Here is a 21,948-nt window from a genome sequence, read left to right on the forward strand (position 1 = left end):
CATAGGTTGCAGTCAACCATCCATTGGTTGCAGTCAACCACCCATAGGTTGCAGTCAACCACCCATAGGTTGCAGTCAACCACCCATAGGTTGCAGTCAACCACCCATAGGTTGCAGTAAACCACCCATAGGTTGCAGTCAACCACCCATAGGTTGCAGTCAACCATCCATAGGTTGCAGTCAACCATCCATAGGTTGCAGTCAACCACCCATAGGTTGCAGTCAACCACCCATAGGTTGCAGTCAACCACCCATAGGTTGCAGTCAACCACCCATAGGTTGCAGTCAACCCTAATGTTGTGGTGGTATTTGATGTGTTAATGACAAATAATGGTTTATCAGTTGTGGTTCTGTAATGATACCATAACGTCATTATGTAATCATGTGACACAGATGGGATGTAATCACTGTCAAATACAAGGCTGATAAATTGTGCTCTTCTGTTTCTATGGGTTTTCTAGGGGCAGAGCTCTTCAGTTTCTATAGGTACAGCCTTTCAGTTTCTATGGCTAGAGCTCTTTTGTTTCTATTGTTAGTCTATGGCTAGATCCCTACTGTTTCTATAGCTAGAGCCTTCTGTTTCTAAAGGTTATATCTTATGTGATTGGTTTAGTATCAGCCTGTCATTTGATCAAGCGAAACATACACCATAAAGCTGCGAATGTCACATATTTAGAACTGTGTATGAGTTGTGTGTCAGATGTTGTGTTAAATGTCACGAGTTGTGTTTGTCAGATGTTATTTTAAATGTCATGAGTTGTGTATGTCAGTTATGTTAAATGTCACAAGTTGTGCATGTCATATGTTATGTTAAATGTTACAAGTTGTGTACATCAGATGGTGTGCTTGGTCATAAATCCGATGGTTGTTATATGTCATACATGTCATATGGTGTCAGATGTCATGTCAGATGGTGTGTCAGATGGTGTGTCAGATGTCAGATGGTGTGTCAGATGGTGTATTACATGCCATGCATGACTCACTATCACAGAGTCACAAATAAATTACAAAAAAAAAGCCAGCAGCATGAAAGAAAAGATCATGAAATCAGGAAATCAAGTGGAAACACAAACAAAATTCTCGCAAATGAAGAACAGGAGATGTCGCAACCAAACTGACTAGAACAGCTGTTTAATAATTTAACACACAGACACTGCCATTAATGAAGGAATTCGTAGTCAGATCATACAGCTTCTATTCCAAAAAGAAGTCTCAAATTTGGATCCTAGGCTCTGTAGGCTGTCACTGAGTCCACCCAGCTCTAATTTAGTACCTGACTTATATTACTCACGGTAAAGGCAGCTGGGCATAGTGCTGACTACACTATCCCTTCATATAATGAAGTCAATAAATCAGGTAAACTTATACCTGCCCCATGGGTCGTTAGGTTCAAAAGCATACTTTATTTTATTTTTTCTATAATAATTATTTTAGTACCGATAGTGTACATTTAAAAACATTTTTTCTCTTAAAAGTGATTATTTAAAAAAATAAAATTTTGTTAGTGCATTGTATAAAATCAGCAAGATTAGTTTTAAATAACCTACACAAGCAAAATTGTTCATTCACAATGTTTTGTAAGAACATACTACTTCAAAATTTGAACAGGAACAAAAAAATGAAAACAAAAGAATGAGAAAACAAATGAGCCACATGAACTAAGAAATGACTAACACATTGAACCAAAACTGAACTTAAAAAGCTGGAGTAACTGGACGGACTAAGCAATAATTAGATATTTAGAGTATTGACAAACACACCCAGCCCACACATTAACCCAACCCACACAGAACTGTGAAGGTGGATCATGGGGGTGATATTTGGTATCAAGAGCAAAGCTCTGTCATTACAAATAACTTTAGGTATGTGTGTTGCACAAACATTGAATACGAGTATGTAATCTTCATTGAATTTGGGTATCAAGAGCAAGGCTCCGTCATTATAAATATCTTAGGTATGTGTGTTGCACAGAAATTGAATATGAGTATGAAATCTTCATTCAAATTGGGTATCAAGAGCAACAACTCTGTCATGACCAATATCTTTAGGTATACCTTTAACATGGATGTCAAGATATGAGCATAATGTGTTGAAATGTTCACTAGAATAAAAGTCAGATTTAAAGGCCTGTTTCTATGTTATTGCTTAAGTCAAGATTGGAATGAATGTAAAAATTGTGAACTATTTTTTTTTTTAGAAACAGGAACAAAAATTGTCGTGTGATATAGATCCATACAAAAATTAAAATACCATTTTTACTTTTATTTATATTCATGGGAAATAAAATTCAGCTTTACTGGAAGAAATTTTAACTGGTTTGCTAAATTAACCAAAATCTAAAACCTTATTCCTGAAATAAAAATCCCACCACCTCAAAGTATTGACCAAACTAGGTAAAGATGAAAAGAAAGGCACAAAAATAAACCAATGAAATGTGAGGATGGCTATACATAAGATGGAAAGTTGGAATCTATTATCACAGATAAGCAGAGATATATCAACAGATTGACTGACTTAGAAGTGATCAAAGTGGGGAACTCTAGAGTCTTCAATCTGTTACAGATTCATAGACATCTGAGTTCAGCCACTCATCATGTGAGCAATGCCCAAGTACTTCCCTTAACTATCATGCCCAAGTAGCTTCCCTTAAAAATCGTTTCCAAGTTATTTCCCTTGAGAATCATGTCTAAGTTATTTCCCTTGAGAATCATGTCTTAGTTATTTCACTAAACAATCAAACAAGTTACTTCTCCTTACAATCTACACCCTTGTACAGATCATCATAAATACAACTGGAAATTCATATTTAGAAAAACCCTCCAGCATGGGTATCAACATATTTTTAAAAAGTGGTTTTAAATACTGTGAAAACCTAAGGTTAGAAAGGAAATTTTTTTTAAAAATTACTTAAGAAAATGAAATTAGCTAATAATAATTCAATTATAACATTTTTGTCACCAACAGGATCACTTAAAATTGCTAATCTTTTTAATGAATCATTTTATAAATGCCCTAATTCACACAAAGTAATGTATCTAATGTATTATTTTTTTAAAAAAAAAATTGGGGGCTCTGAGCCATAATACACATAATTTTTTAAAACAATTTCTTTTCATATACATTTTCCTGAGGTAGTTTTTCTATTCCAGTCAGGAGTCTTGGAAATGTGATAACATTAATATATAAACTGGTACGTTTCATCACATACGAATCAATAATATCACTGTCCAACAATACATAATGTTGCATTTTTGCAACACATATTAAAGTCAATTATAATGTACTCTGATTGATCCACACGTAATATTGTTTAACACTTGAAATTTTTTTTATCAGCACTTGTAAAAAAAACAAAACACAATGCCTAAGTAGTGGTATCATAAAAAAATTATCCTGGCTTTATCCACGTTGATTGGCGACAGCTTGCTTTATTAAACAACACTTAACAAGTGCCATAATCACAAAATTTCGTTGCTGGTAGCTTGATTTAGAAAACAACAACTAACAGGTGCCATGATCATGAAATTTTGTTTCTGATGGCTTTCAAACTCAGTTAAAGTTCAGCATCTTCTTTTTTAAAAAAACCATCCCAAAGAACACTATCATCATAAAACTTTGCCCCTTAGAAATATGAACACTGTCAACAGCTTTCTCCAAAAAAAATACCCACACAGTGCCATGATTATGAAATTTTGTTACTGATACTATCCATATTCTCTTGAAGGCCAACATCTTGCTTTAAAAAAAAAAAAAGAGCGCCATAATCCGAAAATAAGAACACCACCTAATTAACACCACCTAAAGAACACCACCTAAAGAACACCACCTAAAGAACGCCATCATCACAAAACTTTGTTCCGGACAATATCCAAGTTCTTGTACCACGTGGTGTCTATGGCCAACTTGCCAGCGTACTCCACCAGGGTCATGTTCAGGTGCCACTCCTCCAGGCAGTCCAGCGCCGTGGGCTGGAAGTCTATGATAAGTTTGTTGGCAAACAGCTCCCTGCGGTTGACCAGCAGCTCCAGATCATGGACACCAAAGATGCAAACTCTCCGCACCCTCTTGCCTCCGCAGGGCCAGGAGAAGGGGTATCTAAAAATAGACAAAACATTCAGTAATGGAATATAATTGATTATTTCTTATTAAAACTGAAAAGGGGTATATAAAAAGAGACAAAACATTCAGTAATGGAATATAATTGATTATTTCTTATTAAAACTGAAAAGGGGTATATAAAAAGAGACAAAACATTCAGTAATGGAATATAATTGATTATTTCTTATTAAAACTGAAAAGGGGTATCTAAAAATAGACAAAACATTCAGTAATGGAATATAATTGATTATTTCTTATTAAAACTGAAAAGGGGTATTTAAAATGGACCAAACAAAACATTCAGTAATGGAATATAATTGATTATTTCTTATTAAAACTGAAAAGGGGTATTTAAAATAGACCAAACAAAACATTCAGTAATGGAATATAATTGATGATTTCTTATTGAAACTGAAAAGGGGTATCTAAAAATAGACCAAACAAAACATTCAGTAATGGAATATAATTGATGATTTCTTATTGAAACTGAAAAGGGGTATTTAAAATAGACCAAACAAAACATTCAGTAATGGAATATTATTCATTATTTCTTATTGAAACTGAAAAGGGGTATCTAAAAATGGACCAAACAAAACATTCAGTAATGGAATATAATTGATTATTGCTTATTGAAACTGAAAAGGGGTATTTAAAATAGACCAAACAAAACATTCAGTAATGGAATATAATTCATTATTTCTTATTGAAACTGAAAAGGGGTATATAAAAATGGACCAAACAAAACATTCAGTAATGGAATATAATTGATTATTGCTTATTGAAACTGAAAAGGGGTATTTAAAATAGACCAAACGAAACATTCAGTAATGGAATATAATTCATTATTTCTTATTGAAACTGAAAAGGGGTATCTAAAAATGGACCAAACAAAACATTCAGTAATGGAATATAATTGATTATTGCTTATTGAAACTGAAAAGGGGTATTTAAAATAGACCAAACGAAACATTCAGTAATGGAATATAATTCATTATTTCTTATTGAAACTGAAAAGGGGTATATAAAAATGGACCAAACAAAACATTCAGTAATGGAATATAATTATTTCTTATTAAAACTGAAAAGGGGTATTTAAAATAGACCAACAAAAACATTCAGTAATGGAATATAATTCATTATTTCTTAATAACAATGAAGATGGGTATCTAAAAATAGATTTAAAAATTCTATGATGGAATAAAAACAATTACAAGGGATATCTAAAAATAGACCAAACAAATATTCAGTAAAGGAATAAAATCAATTAATTCTAATTCACAAGGAAAAAGGGGTATCTAAAAATAGCTCAAACATACATTTAGAAAAAAAAAATAGAATTAATTATTTCCTCACTATGCAAGAGGGATATCAAAAAGTAGTTCAAACAAATGTTCAGTAATAGAATATAACCAACTATTTCTTATTCACAATACCAACATGGTATTTTTAAAAAAAGCAATTTTCAAAAAAAATGTTTTAAAAAATCAAGGTCAAATTTTTAGTTTTCCTTTATTGAAAATTAAAATATTAAACTTGTATTTTTTTTTTTTTATTAAACTTGTAATGTTTTTTTTTTTTTTTTTAATACTTTTATTTGCAATTAAAACAAGTACATCAACATCAAATTTTTTAACATAATTTTGAACACCAAATGAAAACGAAAGGTTTTGCAAATGTACATAGTGAATATTTACATGATGTCATGTATTTCATTATAAAAAAAAAAAAAAAAATTGCAAAGGATGACAGTAAAAGGGGTGAAGGTCAAATGAAAGTGTCAGAAGTCTGGGTGGGGAGAGGAAAGGAAATTTTTCAGAGAGGGTCAATGGGACAGTGAAGCATTTTCTATGTAGGGAAACAACTGAAGTTGACTAGTTGAAAGGGTGTTGTAGTGGTCGCATTGAGTTTTCAAAAGGTTGCAGTGTGAAAGATGAGGGGAAAGAGACAAGATTTAGAACTTTAAATAAGTTCTGGTGGAACAGTTAAAGGGATTGTGGGGTTATCATGTCTGGGGGTAAAGTGGATAGAGGGGGAGAGAGGAGGGGGTAGATTTTTTTTATTTTTATTTTATTAAACTTGTAATGTTGTAATGTAACTTGTACCAATGATGGTACCCAGTAACCCAGTAACAATGATTGTAATTAGCAAGTAAATAAAGAAATTTATACTTAAATTTTCTTATTGCTTTGTTTTTATAAATATCAACCCTAAAAATATTTGAGATACTTTTCCCAATGCATCACACCAGAGTTCAACCTTCAAACAATGATCAACTATTGTCTAAAAGCTTCACTTGATCCATTTTCCACACTAGTAAAGAACTAAAACTGCCAGTTTGTAATTTTTTTTTTTACTTTGCCAAAAAAACAAATCTTACCTCCCTTGGCTGTCAAGCCAACCCACTCCCCAGTTGACAAATCTGGCAATGAAAGGTTTGCTGATGGCATTGGTTTCTGGATTCCCTGAAACATGCACACAAATTGTATACAACTTTTATGCTAAAAACATACAACTTTTTAAGTACAGACAGTTGTTATATATTTTATGGTGAAAACAGTTGTAAGCACTATTTCTGAGTAAATGAAAATAAAAAAAAAGAATTCATTTTAAATATCATAATATCATAAATATCATAGATATATTTAAAATGAATTATACATATATATATATATATATATATATATATATATATATATATATATATATATATATATATATATATATATATATATATGCATGTATGTGTATATGTATATATGTATATGTATGTATATTTATATGTATGTATATGTATGTGTATGTATATGTATATGTATGTATATGTATATGTATATGTATATGTATATGTATATGTATATGTATATGTATATGTATATGTATATGTATATATATATATGTATATTTATATATATATATATATATATATATATATATATATATATATATATATATATATATATATATATATATATATATATATATATATATTTGTAAGCCAATATTTTGGTGAAAACAGTTTTTATGAAAGAAGCTGAAAATATAAATAGAATATTTTACAAGATTTATCAGCAGTTTCTAAAAATAAATAAAAAAATAATTATTCTCCTGAGTATGGAAAGGAAGTATGACCTCACCCTTATATGAGCCAGGGACCTTGAGATGGGGGTTGTGGTTAAGTGTGGAGAAATATGACTCATCTGGGAAGTCTGTGTGGCGCACCCACTCCAGCAGCTCGCTGGCCACAGGGTTGTGGAGGATGTAGTCCACGTAGCCGCGGCTAGCTAGCATGAAGACGAGGCCCTTATACGGCTGGATGTTGTGGGGTGGAGGCATATTTTCATACCATCTTCTTGAGTAGTGGCTGGTTGAGAAATTTTTTTTTTTTTAAAGATCAAGCAACATGCAATATTTAATTCTTTTTCTAAGGTTGTGCACCGTTGACTTAGCTATAGTAGGCCTATAGTATAGTCAACTATTTAAAAACCACTGAGAAAAACAAATTTCAACTATTTTAAAATAATTTATTCCAACATTTGACCAAATGATCTGAATAACTGGACTAAGACCTTAGTACAAAATTTGACAAAATGATCTAAAACAAGCATACACTGTTTAAATATATTCTTAGAAAATTAGAAAGTCATCTAAAAACACAATCTTCGTTAATAAGAAAAAATAAAAACAAGCTTTAAATAAACTGTTGCCCTGCATTAATGCTCAAACTGGTTGCAAGTAAAAAAATCCAAATCAAATTGACAATTTAAAAAGATCTCAAAAAAGGTATTTTCAATTATTTTTTTACTATCTTTACCTATTGAGTGTGTATGTAGGCTAAATTTAATTATTCCTCACTTAATTTATTGAGGGGCGATGTACACCAAATTTAATTATTATTATTGAGTGTGCATGAATGGTAAATTTAATTATTTATATCTCTAGCTTTTGAGTGTGTGAGTGTGTACTCACCCATAGGTTGTGGTGTCCACGACATTAGAACCATTGAGTGCCTTGAGTATTTTGATAATCTGAAGATTGGTTTTCAGAGGGAATTCCTGGCCAGTGAGATTGATGAAATACTTCCAGGAATAGCGCCAGAGATCTCGCATACAGTAGATCCACGGTTCAAGAGAGCTGAGGGATAAAAGTAAATGGCGAGGATAAAATTCTTTTCAACATTGGTCAGATATTGAGAAATAAAATTATTTTCAACATTGATTAGATATTGGTATGGATGAAATTATTTTGACATTGAGAAAGATAAAACTACTTTCAGCATTGGTAGGACATTGTCTGGGATAAATATACTGTCAATATTATTGGGAAATTGACAAGGATAAGCTTTTTATTACCACTGGTGTGATGTTGGCAAGCATATAACTATTTGCAACATTAATAAGAAATGGGATAAGATTAAATAATTTTCATCCGTGGTGGAAAATTAGCCTGGAATAATTGGAGCTTATTTCCAAAACACTGCCTCTAAAACTGGTGCAGTTGTTTCACGCTTGGGCCAGGTGCCACATAAAAACTAGCAAGAGATTCAACCTGCCAGATTGTTTCACAGTTCAGTTAAAAGAACACTGAAGCCAACTAAACACACTATATTTATTTTTAAATTAAAAACAATTTTTTGGTTTTAACTGGACAGATTTGTTTTATCATGTAGATTGGATAAAGACTGGATATTCAATAGCAATTTATTAAATCTATTTGATAATTTTTAACTAGCTTCTAAAATTTTAAAAAATTTAACATGTTTACAGTCATCTACATACTGTATTTTATTTTAACAACAATGTACTTTGAAAAAAAAAATGTTTAAGTGGACTAAAAAATGAATAGTACTTGAATTGTGCCCAGTCAACAATATTCTGTTTGCTGGCTAGAAAGACATTTTTAAAGCATCCAGAGATTCCCCTCATGGCCTCCTGGATGTCCTTGTCTGCTTTAGCATCCACGTGTATGCAGTAGTAGTTTGTTGGGCGGTAGATGGCTCGCAGTAGCCTCTCTGCCTGGTCAGCATCTCTGTACATCATGATGCTGTCAGATCATTAGAAAGTTGATTGTTACATGTACATCATGATGCTGTCAGATCATTAGAAAGTTGATTGTTACATGTACATCATGATGCTGTCAGATCATTAGAAAATTGATTGTTACATGTACATCATGATGCTGTCAGGTAAATTGATTGTTACATGTACATCATGATGCTGTCAGGTAAATTGATTGTTACATGTACATCATGATGCTGTCAGGTAAATTGATTGTTACATGTACATCATGATGCTGTCAGGTAAATTGATTGTTACATGTACATCATGATGCTGTCAGATCATTAGAAAATTGATTGTTACATGTACATCATGATGCTGTCAGATCATTAGAAAATTGATTGTTACATGTACATCATGATGCTGTCAGATCATTAGAAAATTGATTGTTACATATATATATGTACATCATGATGCTGACAAATTTGATTTGGCTGACAGGATTTAGTGTTTATATATAAATATTTCTACATCCTGATGTCAAACATTGTAAAAATTCTGATTTTACTGACATAGTTGTACATACTGTGTTATAGAAAATTATGAAATAAACGGCTATTGGACAAATACATGTACACAATGGGAAATGAGAAAATGGCTATTACACAAACAGATACCTGTACGCAATGGGAAATTCCTTCTCCTCCTGCCTGGCATAGGTGATGTAGCCTCTAGACGTGAGGAAATCCTCACACTCAGACACAGTCTTGGGGTAGCTGGACACAGGGTATCTGGACTGTTTGCTTTGTTCCATGTACTGTCAAGATTTATTGACACGTTGTTAACTTAAGAATTGGGTCAGATAGACAGTGTCATTGGATGGAGATTTTAAATACAGAAAGTTATGGCAGATTAAAGTATGGTGAAAATGTGTTGTTGGTAAGTTTGTTTGTACAAATGTTCTGTGTGTAAAAATGTGATGTTTGTATGAGTGTGTTGTTTGTAACAATTTTTATTCTTTGTAAAAAAAAAAAAGGATAATTAAAACTTGAAGTACTCATTCAGACTTAAAGTCCACAGCGCAGATTAAGAAAATTTCATATGAAAATGCGTATGAAAAGACAACAATCTTAACTTTCCTAGGCTAAAGTCAGGTACTCATAAAGCTGAGTGGACTCAAAGACCGTATACAGATTCAAGCCAAGCAGCCAAACACACCACTGGACGATGTTTTTACATTATTAAAAAATAAAGGGACATAACAGTGACAGATTTTGGACCTACATGCAAAGAGTAATCGATTTCATCCTTGTCTCCCTTTATGATTGCATGACAGCTAGGTTGCCTAGGTGATACGCTTAGCAACTTGAGAGGGCCCTTCTGATTGGTCACTAAATGTTGTTTATATCTGCAAACACATTACCAATGAATTGTGAGGTTACATTAGACGTTTTACAAACAAGAGCTAGCTGAACAGTGACCTTATAACTAACATGTACACAGTCCTAGTTGACTGAGATGTACACACACGTTCATGTTGTTAAATGTGAGTCCTAGTTAACTGAAATGTACACTGTGCCAGCTGACATATACAGTCCCAACTGGCATGTACACATACCCAGTCAGCTGACAAGTACACAATCCCAGTTAACTGGCATGTACACAGTCCTAGGTAGCTGACATGACACAATTCTAGGTAACTGGCATGTACTGAGTCCTAGTTAACTGACATGTACATAATCCTAGTTGATTGACATGTACATAATCCCAGGTAACTGAGATGTACACATTCCCAATCAGCTGACATGTACTGAGTCCTAGTTAATTGACATGTACATAATCCTAGTTGATTGACATGTACATAATCCCAGGTAACTGAGATGTACACATTCCCAATCAGCTGACATGTACACAATCCCAGTTAACTGGCATGTACACAATCCTAGTTGATTGACATGTACATAATCCTAGGTAACTGAGATGTACATATTCCCAATCAGCTGACATGTACACAATCCAAGTCAACTGGCATGTCCTAGTCCTAGCTAACTGGCATGTACACAATCCTATGTAACTGGCATGTACACAACCCTAGGTAGCTGACATGTACACAGTCCTAGTTAACTGGCATGTATTGAGTCCTAGTTAACTGGCATGTACACAATCCTAGTTAACTGGTATGTACACAATCTTAGTTAACTGGCATGTACACAATCCTAGTTAACTGGCATGTATTGAGTCCTAGTTAACTGGTATGTACACAATCTTAGGTAACTGACATGTACACAGTCCTAATTAACTGACAAATACACAGCCCAAGTGACATGTACCCGGTCCCAGCTAACCACCTGACATGTACACACACCTGACCAGGTGTACACCAATGACCTACCTGTTGGCCACGTCCTTCTGCAGCTCAGGCGGAAGTCTCCCCGTGACATCAATTTCAAGGACACTCGGGTAAGTCTCGTCGTTGGCCACGATCACGGGAAACCCCGGGTTAAGCACGAGAACGACCTCTGAGTCCCGCAGCAAATGGCGAATGGTGGAGATGAGGAACAGGAGCGCCAGTAAGGCGAGGGCGAGTTTGGCGAGTCGGGGCCGGTTGACCCATGGCACACAGTAGCGCTGGAGAATCCGACACGGGAGGGAGGAGTATCTGGGGAGGGGGAGACAAGGTGGACGTTAGTGTACGTGTGTGTACACGGTTATTGGCGTTTGTGTACAAGTGTACAAGTATGTGTGTATGTGTTCAAGTATACAAAGTCAAGTATTAGCGTACACGTGTTCACAGATATGTGTGTTTGTGTACACAGTTAATAGCCTTTATGGTACATTAGTACACAACCTAGACAGAAACAAAGTGTTCATTAGTATACACACGCACGCAGAGAAAGTGAGTAAATAAGTAAATAAAATGCACGGTACTCATAAGTGTACAGTGAAGACTGCACCCATAAGTGTACATCGAAGTCAAAGATGAAACACGGTGTCCCTTCGTGTACACGTTATGAAAATGTACAGTTTAGTGTCCGTAAATATACAGGGGTGTACACAATTTTGTGAGTAACCACAACAATGTCCGACTATCTGTAAGTGTACACGAATAATAAGTCAACATAAGGTAGAAAAAAAAACGAACCCGTAAGTGTACGCGAGTACACAGGTTACGAGCACGTACACAAGCACGCGCGCTGACGTCATCTAACGGCCCTTTAATCCAGCTTAAACTCCATTTAATCCAGCTTAACAGCCCATGTTTTACCTCTTTTTGAAACCACAACTCGCGGGCTCAGCTAGCCAATTACTTATTTAGACGACTACTCCTAAACCATATTTCAAAATTTTCAATGTCAAGAGGGATAAATTCTGGGAAATGTAGAGATTAGCTTTTTAGGGGAAGAGGTATTTTTAAAAAATTGAGCGTTATCTCAAATTCCTGGAAAGTAATCGCGTTTAAAAAAAAACCTCAATGAAAGCAATGCGTCTCTAGCCGAAAGTTTGAAGATAAAGGTAAAAAGAGTTAGTAAAATAACGTTTGACAAACTTTATTAACCCGTGATTTAAAAAAAAGGCAATAGTTTGTTATATAACTATAACCTGGCCTGAGGTATGTAAATATGCAATATTCTTGTGGTGTATAACAGTGGCGTAGCGAGGTCGGGTGTCACCCCCCCCCCCCTACAGAGGCGTAGCGACCCTTCCCGGGGACAAACTTTCAATTTTCGATTTGCACCCCCCCCCTCTCCTCAAAATTTCGATATTTCGATTTGCACCTCTGAAAAAGACTATTTAACACTCGAATTAATTACTTAATTAAGTGGAATTATCATTTTTCTCTAAATATTTTGCTATTTTTTGCCTTGGTGTCACCCCCCCTAAAAGGTGTCACCCAGTGCGGTCCGCACCCCCCCCCCCCTCGCTACGCCACTGGTGTATAATAATATAGATCTATGCATGACCCCGTATAGAGTGACATCACAAGCCGGATGGCAACATTTAGAGGGATGAAATATGGCAAAAAAATCGGGTTATTGTGAAAATAAGGTTTTATCCAGTTAAAATAAACTAACGGGGAGAGGGGGTGATACCAAACCGAAAATGCTAAAATGTTGGATGGGAGGGGGAGGGGGGGGGTGGGGTCTCATCCTCAATTAACGTTCCAGGTGACTGTCGGAGAAATGAGGAGAATAATGTAAGTCTCAAGCTAAATGACGTCACTGTCTAATGTACGCCACTTCGCGAACTGTCCGTAACACACGCAGCGACCGCTGAGCACGTTTAAAGTCACTTTTCTATTGTTATTTAGTCGTGATCTATAACTGAAATATGCTTATCAACAACTTTCCTAGAAAGTTCTACTTCGTTCTTAATTTTAGTGTTGGAAGGGATCCCCAATTTTGAGACTTTTCGGTTTAGCAACCATGAGCTTTACCGACTCGACCACGCCGACCCTATCTAGAAGTGAGTAAAATGAAACACAGGATCGTTGTCTATGGAGGGGTGGGGGTAGTGGGGTATATGTGTCTTTTAGGCGTAGCGCTAAGTGCTATCGATTGAATTCCAAAGTAGAAACAAATTTGAAAACTAAATTTTATGGGACATAAATTTATGACATCCATATGAACGGACGGGGTAAAAAGGTTAATTTGTGTGTCGCGCAAGAATTGGGGGGACGTTCATTTCGGGAGGAGAGAGGAGCATCCAAAGTGGAAGGATGTTTGGGTGGACACATTTTGATTTATCTAGGGACGTCATAAATAGATTACCATTAAGGCTGGGCTATCCAAAAAGTATTCTGTATTCTCCTTTTTTTAAATTCTATCAAATCCATTAAACAAATTTTTTTTACTCATCATTAAACTGATGTTTAAAATTAATGGTTTAAAAACATTTTTTTTGTTGTCATGGTTATTGTCGGTAATTTCGATTTTTGATTATCATTTTCGAATAGCCTGAAAGACACCGGGCCTACATTTGAAAAAAAAATGTTTGTCTCATAGTCTGTTTAACCATAAATGGTCGTTAGAAATAGCTGAATTTAAAAATAAAATAAAAAAAACCCACGTTGGTTGCTATCCACGCAAATGCCGTAACTAGACCTAAATAGTTGCTAGCTAATCGGAAAGTTGATCAATGCTGTGACGGGTTCGTTAGCCAATAGAATTTGACATTACTAACGGAGTTGAGGGAGGGGGAAATTTTTTGGATTATGTAGGTCAAAATATTGTGTGTATGATTTGAACATTCGAAATTAAATGATATATTTTCATTGGCTGGTGAAATGACCGTTTCGTCATAGACATGAAAAAATAGCTTTCCGGCCATAGGGCCTATAAAACGGTAGTAGTGAAGTGCTTATAGAAGCTAAATATAGCGACAGGATGTAAGCACGTTTCGTATTTCCTCTACAGTTGGCGTATATACGCACTTCCATATATGGATTTAAGTACATACATATAGTCTATAACAATGTGTTTATTTTGTTTTACTTCATATTTTATAGCCACAAACATTCACGATTTTCAGGCTATTTTCGAGAAACAAGTCAAATTATATTCATATTAGCATCACACACAAATTATTAAAAATATAAATCAGCATTTTCCAATTAGAAATTTCAAATAGATCTAATGCATTTTTGCATTTAGAAATGGATATATTTAAAAAATTAGTTCTGCCAAACAATTCTGATGTTAGATACCTAACTATTCAAAATTAAGTGTCGCACCCAGCCTTATAACCTTCAATTCTTTTACTAATTGGCCTAGTCAGACCGAAATGAACATACATTACAAAGAGCTTTGCAACAAGATTCTTGAATGCAGTAGGGGTCCAGATAGATTCACGTGAATTTCACTGAATTAGGTTACTAATGCAGTAGCGGCAGTGGCGTAGCGAGGTCGGGTGTCACCCGGTGCGGCACTTAATGGTGTCACCCCCCCCCCCCCCCAGTGAATTTCACTGAATTAGGTTACTAATGTAACAGATACACTGATAATGATATAAACCAATGGATTTCATATTGTACCAAATTATGGACGAACCAGTATTTTAAATTAGGCCTGGTATTTAAGTCAAGAAAAGTAGAAACCTGGATTCTAAATTAATAAATAGATTTGCAATCTAGAGTCTAGACTAGATCTACTAGACTAGTACTTTACCAGGTAACTAGATGATCTAGATCTCGATTCTAGAATGTAACAAGATCAGGATCTAGATCTAATCTAGCTAGACCTATAGAGTCAGACCTAAAGCCTAAAGAATAGATATCTAGATCTAGATTTTATACCTAGATCTAAATCTAGATCTGATTTAGATAGACTTCTAGACTCGATTATTAAATTTAGATCTATCTAGATCTAGTTAGATATTATTATTAAGATCTAGAAAGCTAGATCTAGATTCTAGATCTAGATCTAATCTAGATTTCTAGATCTAGAAAATAGAATCTAGATTCTAGATCTAGATTCTACCTAGGTTTCAGAAACAAACAAAAAGAGATCTAATCTAGATCTAGATCTAATCTAGATCTAAAAGTAGATCTAGAATAATCTATTCTAGATTCTCTCTACATCTAGCAGAATCTAGATCTAGAAAATCTAGATCTAGTAGAATCTAGATTCTAGAATCTAGTTTCTCTCTAGATCTGATCTAGATCTAAAATCTAGTAGAACCTAGATCTAGATCTAGAGTCTAGAATCTAGACTAGTCTAGATCTAGAATTCGATCTCTAGATTTCAGAAACAAACAAAAAAGAAATGTACACACAATTCACAATGAAAATCCAATTGCATTCTTTAGCAGCTTATAAAGATCTAAAATGTTCAAAGATTTAACGTTATTCCCAAAAAATAATAGATCTACTAGATCTAAATAAAATCTTGATCTAGCCTACAACTAGATCTAGATCTAGATCTAGATCTAGACCTAGGTCTAGTACAACAAACAAATATTTTAAGCCTTAAGCCCAGGCGATGCAGAATGATGATTTTTATTTTCTGCTATCCAACTTCCGCTCTGTTGTGTAAAATTATAGCGGGAAAAACTATTACCTAGACTCCGCCTACCTTATTTTTAAAGAAATCAAAAATGTTAATCAAATCTAGATCTATATCTAGATTCTATATCTAGATATGATTTTTAATCCATTTTAAATACTTAAACTTTTTAAAATAGAATAGAATCTCATAGAAAAAAGAATTGCACACGAAGCGCACGACATAACAGAATAACAAATGCAAAGTGAAATTAAGGGTTATTTATTTATAAAATACTATCATAAAAGTTAAAGTCTGATCGTGTTTAATTTTAATTTTAATTATATATATATTTTATTTTATTTCATGCCTCTATACAAATTGATATATAATCGAAAGAGATTTTTAACACTAATTTTATGTATAAGTAATACAGTTTATAGCTAGTGTAATAGTTTGTTATTTTGTGCATTTTGAAATTTCTTTTACTTTTTTTAAAATTATAGGTTATTTCCCTTGATAGTAATATTTTTCACTGATCAAAGGGAGGTAATATATTTAGGCAATAGGCTAACCAACGAGTTGTGGAGAAAGGGTTTTCTCAGGGGCGTAAGGTTTAATGAAATATTATATTTAATTAAATAGTGTCTGCTTTGATTGCAACCTCGGATCGAGATCCAAATACCAACTGTTTCCAAAAACGTTTTCAATAAACAGTAGGATCTATCTCTAGGAAAAAGGAAATGTTTCATTATTTAAAATGTCTACTCCAGGCCTTGGGAGATTCGCATTAATAATGCGCCTTGATGAGGGGGTGTGTCTGTGAGGCATTCCTGATGTTCGGCTACCCCCCTCCACCCCACCCTCCACAGCAAGCCAAAGACACATGGATCACCAGAGGGTCAATATTTCAAGCATAATACACGCTGTTTGAGGAATAGGGTGTAGGGTGTAAAAGGGGGGGGGGGGGCGTGAGTGGCGTACGGCTATGCTTTGATATAGCGGAGTTAGGGTCGGGAGGGGGCAGGGGTGCCATGTCGGAAACTGGTATGAAAATGGAGGGGTATAAAATGTAATAATTAGAATTGTCAATTGAACTAATGGAGTAATTAATTGTTTGATTAAGTAAAGTGGCTATGTCACTGCGGGAATGTGCTTTCAGATAAAACAATTAAGATAGCCCACTGCGTGTACATAATGGATACTATTTTGTGTAAACGATTCGCAGATTCTTTGTCTTATATATATATATATATATATATATATATATATATATATATATATATATATATATATATGTATATATATATATATATATATATATATATATATATATATATATATATATATATATATATATATATATATATATATATATATATATATATATATATATATATATATATATATATATATATATACTATGCAATATATGTGATAATCAATCGGAAAGCTCCCGGGCAGATGAGGCTCAATTACGGGGGACAGCAACTCTTCTAGGAGAGACAACACCAAAATCACACAACTGCTGCCTTGTAGTTTGTTCTTGGATGGACAAAGGATATGGAAGCAAATTTAAAAAAAAAAATCATGCTGAAATTGGAGTCAACAGCCTTTGTATGACGCATTACAAGTTGACACGTAATACGTAACTGTGTTGGAGGGAATTTCTTTACGAACGAAGAAGAATCGGAAAGTTTACATTTTACATCTTTTACATTTTACAAACGACAAAACCTATGGATCACTCTTTCACCAGACGTAACATGTAGATCAGATTTTACAGAAGTACATTTGAGCTGACGGCAGAATTTTCCATACAAAAATCTAATTTAAATACTAGGAAGAGGAAGAAAAATGTGTTTTGTTACGGAAACAATGGTATCCAATTAACAGTGACGCACATGAGGTTTTGTGAACTTGCTTTTTTTTTTTACTTCCAATCGTGATATCAGGGCGGTGACAGAATCTTGTCAATTTATATTATATGTGGTGCCACACCACGTGAGTGATGGCAAAGCGTGATGTGTATTAGTTATGTGATGTTTAGTCTTTATATGTAGTCCGTATGTGAGGTCCACTCATGTATGAATAAATTGTTCGATGTTTAATCTTTATCTGTATTACATATGTGTTGTCCAATCTATATTTGTATTAAATATGTGATTCTAGTCTTTATCTGTAATACATATGTGATGCCCAGCCTACATCTGTTTTACTAATGTGATTCTAGTATTTTGCTGTATTACATATGCGGGGCTCAATCTTTAACTGTAATACATATATGAGGTTCAATGTTTATCATTATTACATATTTGATGTCCAATCTATTGATTTGATGTCCAATCATATATGAGGTCATATCTTTATATGTATTACATTTATGAGGTCCAATATATATTTGTATTACATATATGAGGTGATATCTTTATCTTTATATGTATTACATATATGAGGTCAAATCTATTATATGTGTGATACCCAGTCTGAAATTTGCCACACGTATAGCCCCATACCAATGCTACAGCGACATATAAAGCTACACACGAATGCTACCATGTAGCAAACTCAGCACTGTTTGATATAGCACCTGACCCGGACCCCAGGCCATTCTTTGAAAGTGAAAGTCAACATTGGACTAGCGCCATCTTGCCACGCCCACCGCCGCATTGACATTGCGCAAACACCGCTTGATGTATTTTGACGAGGGCCGGGGGAAATGGAGACGTTCACAGACACGGGGGTGGGGGGTCAAGTTACCGGAGCTGCCCTTCTTCTATAGAGAGTTGTTGCCGATGATTCCAGAAGGATACTTGATTCACGAGAAGTTACTTTAGTTCAGAATTTGAACGCTTTAAAGAGAGTATGCGAAGAACTGAAAACATTGTCTTGGAAGATTGTAAAATTAATAGCCGGGGACTGGACAAAATGGAAGAGTATGGTTGAGGCCCTATGTTCCATAAAGAGGATTAAGTCAAATAAAAAAAAAGAGCCTGGCTATATTTAAAATGAGATTACGATGTATTACAACTGACGTAGCAATTATAAAGACTCTTTCGAAGCAGGTGAAAGGATAGTGTGGTCAGTATTATGTCCAGTCGTCTTTAATTTCTGTATTCATTAGAGCAGGGCGGACACAAAAACGTCCTAAGGATTCGAGCCCGGGATCCGAACTCTAGACTTTCGGGTTAGCAGTCTTGCGCTCTAACATATGGTTATTACAAAAAAAAAAAAAAAAAAAAAAAAAAAAAAAAAAAAAAAAAAAAAAAAAAAAAAAACATTGATGTTGTGGATTTTATTGTTGTGTTAGGTCCAATCATTAAAATACGGATCTTTAACAGCGATAGAAGAGATCTCTGCTATAAATTCAAGTATCACCATGTCAACGTGACACTGTATAAGATCTTGAACAAAACCTGAACATTGTCGTCTTAGCAAACACCAGTGGAGTAGACCGGGTGTGTAATACAACACCCCCCCCCCCACCTCTCCCCACAATACCTCAATCCCGATCCACAAAAATCTCAACTATTGACAAACATGCGCCAATATAGCCGTTAGCGTGAGGAGGAGGGGCGCTCGGGGGTACTGAATGGGTGTCGCCTGTTCTAGAGAGTCCATTGTATCTAAATTCAGTCTGAGAATTCAACACGAATTTTTATTTGAGTCCAAGACTTGGCGATCAAAGCACGGCTATAGCTGGGGTGAAGGGGACCTTCCTTGACTCAAGCTCACGTTACTGAGGTACAAAGAGTATCTCAGGTAACTTTTTGTAGCCTGGATCACGCTGTCACTTTTAGTGTTTCTTTCAGACTGGGGGGTGGGGGGGGGGGTTCACCGGTAGGGGGCACTTGTAACTTTTCGGGGCGGACTAAATTTTTCATAGTGTAGGGGGAGGGGCTACTGGTAAAAGTATATGATTTCTGTATAAATTCTTTGGTGGGGTGGGGTGTGGGGCGTTTCTCGTGCTTCTGATGCTTGCAGATGAGATCACTCTTGTTAAAGAAGAGATTACTGGTGTCGTGTATAGGTAGGTAGACGGAAAATTCCATTCATATGAGCTGGAAAGAGAGGCGTAGCGACCCTTCCCGGCTCCCGGGGACAAACTTTTCGATTTGCACCCCCCCCCCCCTCAAGATTTCGATTTGCACCCCCCCCCCCCTCAAAGTTTCAATTTGCACCCCTCTCAACCTTTCAATTTATTTTTCCAACCCATTTTGGCGCCCCCTAAAGGCCGATGCCCGGGGACATATGTCCCCCCCCCCCCCCTCGCTACGCTACTGGCTGGAAAACACATTAGAATAGTACGACCTAGTCTACACAGCCCATAAATTATAGTGTTACTTTCACATACAAAATTCACAATATTGCTTGAAATAATGATGTTGACATGAATATAGATGGAAATATAAAGGGAAGGTATAAGATAGGCTATGACAGAACAAGTGCTTAAAATAAGCCAGGGTTTTCAAGCGTGTTTCGTTACTTTTTTTTTTTTTTACATAATTTTGAAATTTCAGTTCGTGTGGTAGCTAAGAATTTAAGTACTATAGAACATATTTTCTTTAAAAAATTGATACACTATCGAGTTTTTCGTACAATTAAATGTTGTATCGCAGGGTATGAAAAATAAAAACTGCTAGTTCAAAACACATAAAAGGGAAAGACTCTTTTGAAATTTTATTTGGTGACCGGAAAGATGCGCAAAGGAAAACTGCGCAAGGAAAATTTGTTTACTTAAATCGACCATATATAGACTTTAATAAAGAGTGGTTAAATTTCCATTGCAGCATAATTAAAAATATCTCCACGAAATTTGACACCATTAAATTGTATTAGTATAATTAGTTTTTCTGTTTGCGCAGTTTTCCGTTGCGCACTTTATCGGAACCGTCTTAAATCAGAGGGAAAGGAAAGTGGTGGATCGCTTTTTTTTGAGAATGTCGTGAATGTTTCGGATTTCGTCAGACAATAAAGACTCACCGGTAGGTCCGCATATACGTTGCCATGACGACGAACATCCATCCAGTAGCGATCACTGTTGTCAAGCATGTCGTTATGACATGCGCACTGAGGCTGGCGAAGAGATGACTCGCGGACCGCCTCATGCGTGAATCGGATGCGCACAGTTCCGCTGCATTGTTCTCAACACCCCGAGTGTCTCATTTTCTTGGAAAAATAAATGCCAAAATAAACAACCAGGGGCAACAACTCCAAATTAATTTCAGCAGTCCGAACCTTGATAATTCTGAAAATATAGGATAAAAAATGTCGTTAAAAAGTAATTACAAAGTTCTAAAATATTAACGCTTAAAGCAGTGTAGCGTTTTTGATACAATAACCGCTGCAGGATACTATAGCTCGGTACTGTTAAGTATACATACATTTTTTGAGGTGTTATTTATGGGGTGTAGTGATTATGGCTAGTGTTGGATAAAAGAATGCAGGGAGGCGAGTGGGTTGGTGTGGTGATCGTGTTTCTACAACCTCACAACAAGACTTGAACCCTGACCACATCGTCACATTAGGGTGCAGTGATAGTGTCCACAGCCTCACAACAAGACTTGAACCTTAACCACAACGCGTTACGTGGATGCAGTGATTCACTATTCGAATAACTCAAACATCGTGTAAACATTTCTAATTAATCCACATTCGCGGCCAAAGAAACAGGTAAACTCTACTTCATCTGCTCTATGGGTCACCATGTCCGAAAAGGAAACTTTTCATTTACGTTCTCGACCACTACTATTGTTAACATGTGTCATTGTTGGCGGCAATTAATTTGTTAACATTTGTAAACAATCGATATTTGCGGTGAATTGTTTTGTACAATGAAACAAAGTAATGTAGATACATTGCTTTGCTCGAGATCG

General features: G+C 35.2%; 1 protein-coding gene across 1 annotated transcript; it reads right to left on the reverse strand.

Moving 5' to 3' along the window:
• Window positions 1-2,746: 2,746 nt before the first annotated feature.
• LOC131932016 (beta-1,3-galactosyl-O-glycosyl-glycoprotein beta-1,6-N-acetylglucosaminyltransferase) lies at window positions 2,747-21,285 on the reverse strand. The gene is made up of 9 exons (XM_059288895.1): window positions 21,056-21,285; window positions 11,485-11,751; window positions 10,377-10,500; window positions 9,770-9,909; window positions 8,944-9,138; window positions 8,065-8,229; window positions 7,233-7,459; window positions 6,476-6,560; window positions 2,747-4,095 (listed from the first exon to the last, which is right to left on the reverse strand). The coding sequence occupies exons 1-9, from the start codon at window positions 21,178-21,180 to the stop codon at window positions 3,843-3,845; spliced, it is 1,581 nt and encodes a 526-aa protein (XP_059144878.1). The 5' UTR covers window positions 21,181-21,285; the 3' UTR covers window positions 2,747-3,842.
• Window positions 21,286-21,948: the final 663 nt, after the last annotated feature.

The sequence above is a fragment of the Physella acuta genome, unplaced genomic scaffold, assembly GCF_028476545.2.
Source record: "Physella acuta isolate Inbredline_101_S28 unplaced genomic scaffold, ASM2847654v3 ptg002074l, whole genome shotgun sequence".
Classification (NCBI taxonomy): Eukaryota; Metazoa; Mollusca; class Gastropoda; family Physidae; genus Physella; species Physella acuta.

Coding starts and splice junctions, on each gene's coding strand:
- LOC131932016 (XM_059288895.1), bottom strand. CDS start 21,180: ATGAGGCGGTCCGCGAGTCATCTCTTCGCCAGCCTCAGTGCGCATGTC. Junction 10,501..11,484: donor CAGAAGGACGTGGCCAACAG/GTAGGTCATTGG, acceptor ATGTGTTTGCAG/ATATAAACAACATTTAGTGA. Junction 6,561..7,232: donor GGTCCCTGGCTCATATAAGG/GTGAGGTCATAC, acceptor TGCATGTTTCAG/GGAATCCAGAAACCAATGCC.